This window comes from Mandrillus leucophaeus, unplaced genomic scaffold (genome assembly GCF_000951045.1).
Source record: "Mandrillus leucophaeus isolate KB7577 unplaced genomic scaffold, Mleu.le_1.0 Scaffold151, whole genome shotgun sequence".
In the NCBI taxonomy this organism is placed as follows: domain Eukaryota; kingdom Metazoa; phylum Chordata; class Mammalia; order Primates; family Cercopithecidae; genus Mandrillus; species Mandrillus leucophaeus.
The window spans coordinates 1,304,977-1,307,679 of record NW_012101488.1 but is presented as its reverse complement, the minus strand read 5'-3'; the positions used below and the strand labels follow the sequence as shown (position 1 = coordinate 1,307,679).

The window sequence follows — 2,703 nt, the reverse complement described above, 5'->3', positions numbered from 1 at the left end:
AGGGCAGGTGAATCGTTTGAACCCGGGAGGCGGCGGTTGCAGTGAGGCGAGATCACGCCACTGCACTCCAGCCTGGGCGACAGAGCAAGACTCTGTCTCAAAAAAATAAATAAATAAAAATAAAAACAAAATACAAAAAAATAGCTGGGCATGGTGGCGCATGCCTGTAACCCCAGCTACTCAGGAGGCTCTTTTTTTTTTCTGGGATGAAGTCTCACTCTTGTCCCCCAGGAGAATCACTCAAACCCAGGAGGTGGAGGTTGCAGTGAGCTGAGGTTACACCACTGCACTCCAGCCTGGGTGACAGAGCAAGACTCTGTCTCAAAAAAAGAGCCAGGTATGGTGATGCACACCTGTATTCCCAGCTACTTAGGAGGTTGAGGCAAGAGGCTCACTTGAGCCCAGGAGGTGGAGGCTGCAGAGAGCCATGATTGTGCCAGTGCACACCAGCCTGGGCAACAGAGCGAGATCCTGCTTCTGGGGCGGTACCTACCTATGTCTTGATCTGGGAGGTGGTTTGCCAGGAGTGTGCCTGTGTAAACTTCATGGAGTACTGATCCCTGAGTAATTATGCATTTTTTGTGTGTTTGTTTTCTTTTTGAGAAGGAGTCTTGCTCTGTCGCCAGGCTGAAGTGCACAGTGGCACGATCTCGGCTCACTGCAACCTCCACCTCCTGGGTTCAAGTGCTTCTCGTGCCTCAGCCTCCCAAGTAGCCGGGATTTCAGGTGCCTGCCACCACGCCCAGCTAATTTTTCTATTTTAGTAGAGATGCAATTTCACCATGTTGGGCAGGCTGGTCTTGAACTCCTGACCTCAGGTAATCCACCTGCCTCGGCCTCCCAAAGTGCCGAGATTACAGGCATGAGCCACCACGCTAGGCCAATCGTGCATTTTATGCATAGGTGTGCACGGGCACACTGGAACGCACAAAATCCTCATGATAATTTTCCATGATAGCAATGAATTTGCTCCATTTTACCAATGAGTAAGCAAAGTCCCAGAGTGGTAAACCGGCAGCCTGAGGCCACAAAGCCGCATTCAGTGGTCCCCTTTGCCCACCCACTGCCCACCGCTGTTTCTGACCTTCCAACGCCTCTAGGGCACTGGCCATGCCAGCAGCAAACTGGGCTGCATCCTCCTTGCTGCCGAAGTTGAGGCCCCAGACCTGGCGGGCGTCGCGCCACTGATGGAAGTTGGGGGTGGCCTGATTATACTTGACGCCCCGGACGATGGAACAGTTGATGACCACCTGGTGGGAGGGGAAAGGAAGGGTGAGGGGTGGCAGGCGCAGGGGTGGGGCACGTAGGGGCTGAGCCCGCAAAGAGGGGCCTGCGGGAAGCTGTACCTGCTGGTCGGGCTGCATCTTCCGGCCCACGACGCGAAAGGAATTGGCCGTGGGGTTGTGGTAGATCTGGACGCGGCTGAAGGCCTGGGGACCTGTGCCAGCAGGGAGCCATCGCTTGTTGCCGTCATCATAAAGCATCACAGTGGCCCGGCTGGAACAGATGACCGTCTCGCTGCAGGCGGGAGGAAAAGGGAGAGGGGCCGGTCACCTTCTCATCTGGGTCTCCCTGGGAGATTCCAAGGGACAAAGACAGAGTGTGGAAGGAAGAGAGTGAGGGAGGCAGGAGCCAGGTGGACAGAAAGAGAGCGGGGAGAGAGATCAGGAGAGAAAATCAGACCAGGAGAGACGGGCAAACACACAAACGAGACGTAAGACAGACAGACACAGGGAGGGAGAAACTGGAAGTGGAAGAGACAGATGCAGAGAGAGGTGGGAAAGGGAGAGCTGGGTTGACAAAGGGGAGAGAGACAGACTGAAAGGCAGACAGACAGACAGATGAACAGATAGGGGAGGGGTGGGGAAAAAGGATGGGCAGACAGCGGACCTGGAGGAAAAGGCAGAAAGACACAGAAAGAGATCAAGATGGTCTTGGCATGGTGTCTCACACCTGTAATCCCAGCACTTTGGAGGCTGAGGCAGGAGGATCACTTAAGCCCAAGCATTTCGGACCAGCCTGGGCAACCCCCATCTCTAATAATAATTACTTTTAGTTTCAGTTTTGTTTTTGAGACACAGTCTTGCTCTGTCACCCAGGCTGGAATGTGGCCTCGATCTCCTGAGCTCAACCGATCCTCCCACTTCAGCCTCCCAAGTAGTTGGGACTATAAGCATGCACCACCACACCCAACTAATTTTTTTTTTTTAGACAGTCTCACTCTGTCACCCGGGCTGCAATGCAGTGGCATGATCTCAGCTCACCAAAACCTCTGCCTCCCAGGTTCAAGCCATTCTCCTGCCTCAGCCACGTGAGTAGCTGGGATCACAGGCACGCACCACCAAGCCCAGCTAATTTTTTGTATTTTTAGTAGAGACAGGGTTTCACCGTGTTGGCCAGGCTGGTCTCGAACTCCTGGGCTCAAGTGGTCCATTTGCCTCAGCCCCACAAAGTGCTAGGATTATAGGGGTGAACCACCATACCCAGACTACAAAAAAAAATTTTTAATGAAAAATAAAAAACACAACACAACAAAACTAACAAGAAGGAAAAGATAAAGATGGAGGCTGGGCACGGTGGCTCATGCTTGTAATTCCAGCACTTTGGGAGGCCAAGGCGGGCGGATCACGAGGTCAGGAGATCGAGACCATCCTGGCTAACAAGGTGAAACCCCATCTCTATAAAAATACAAAAAATTAGCCG

General features: G+C 52.9%; 1 protein-coding gene across 2 annotated transcripts in view; it reads right to left on the bottom strand.

Annotated features, from left to right (window-relative positions):
• The window catches only part of VASP (vasodilator-stimulated phosphoprotein), a 27,492-nt gene that overhangs the window by 7,904 nt on the left and 16,885 nt on the right, over positions 1 to 2,703 (bottom strand). For both annotated transcript variants that reach the window (XM_011975110.1, XM_011975109.1), the window contains 2 exons: positions 1,347 to 1,518; positions 1,085 to 1,250 (listed from right to left, as the gene is read on the bottom strand). In XM_011975110.1, coding sequence (XP_011830500.1) covers positions 1,085 to 1,250; positions 1,347 to 1,518 — 338 coding nt within the window. The remainder of the gene's footprint in view (positions 1 to 1,084; positions 1,251 to 1,346; positions 1,519 to 2,703) is intronic.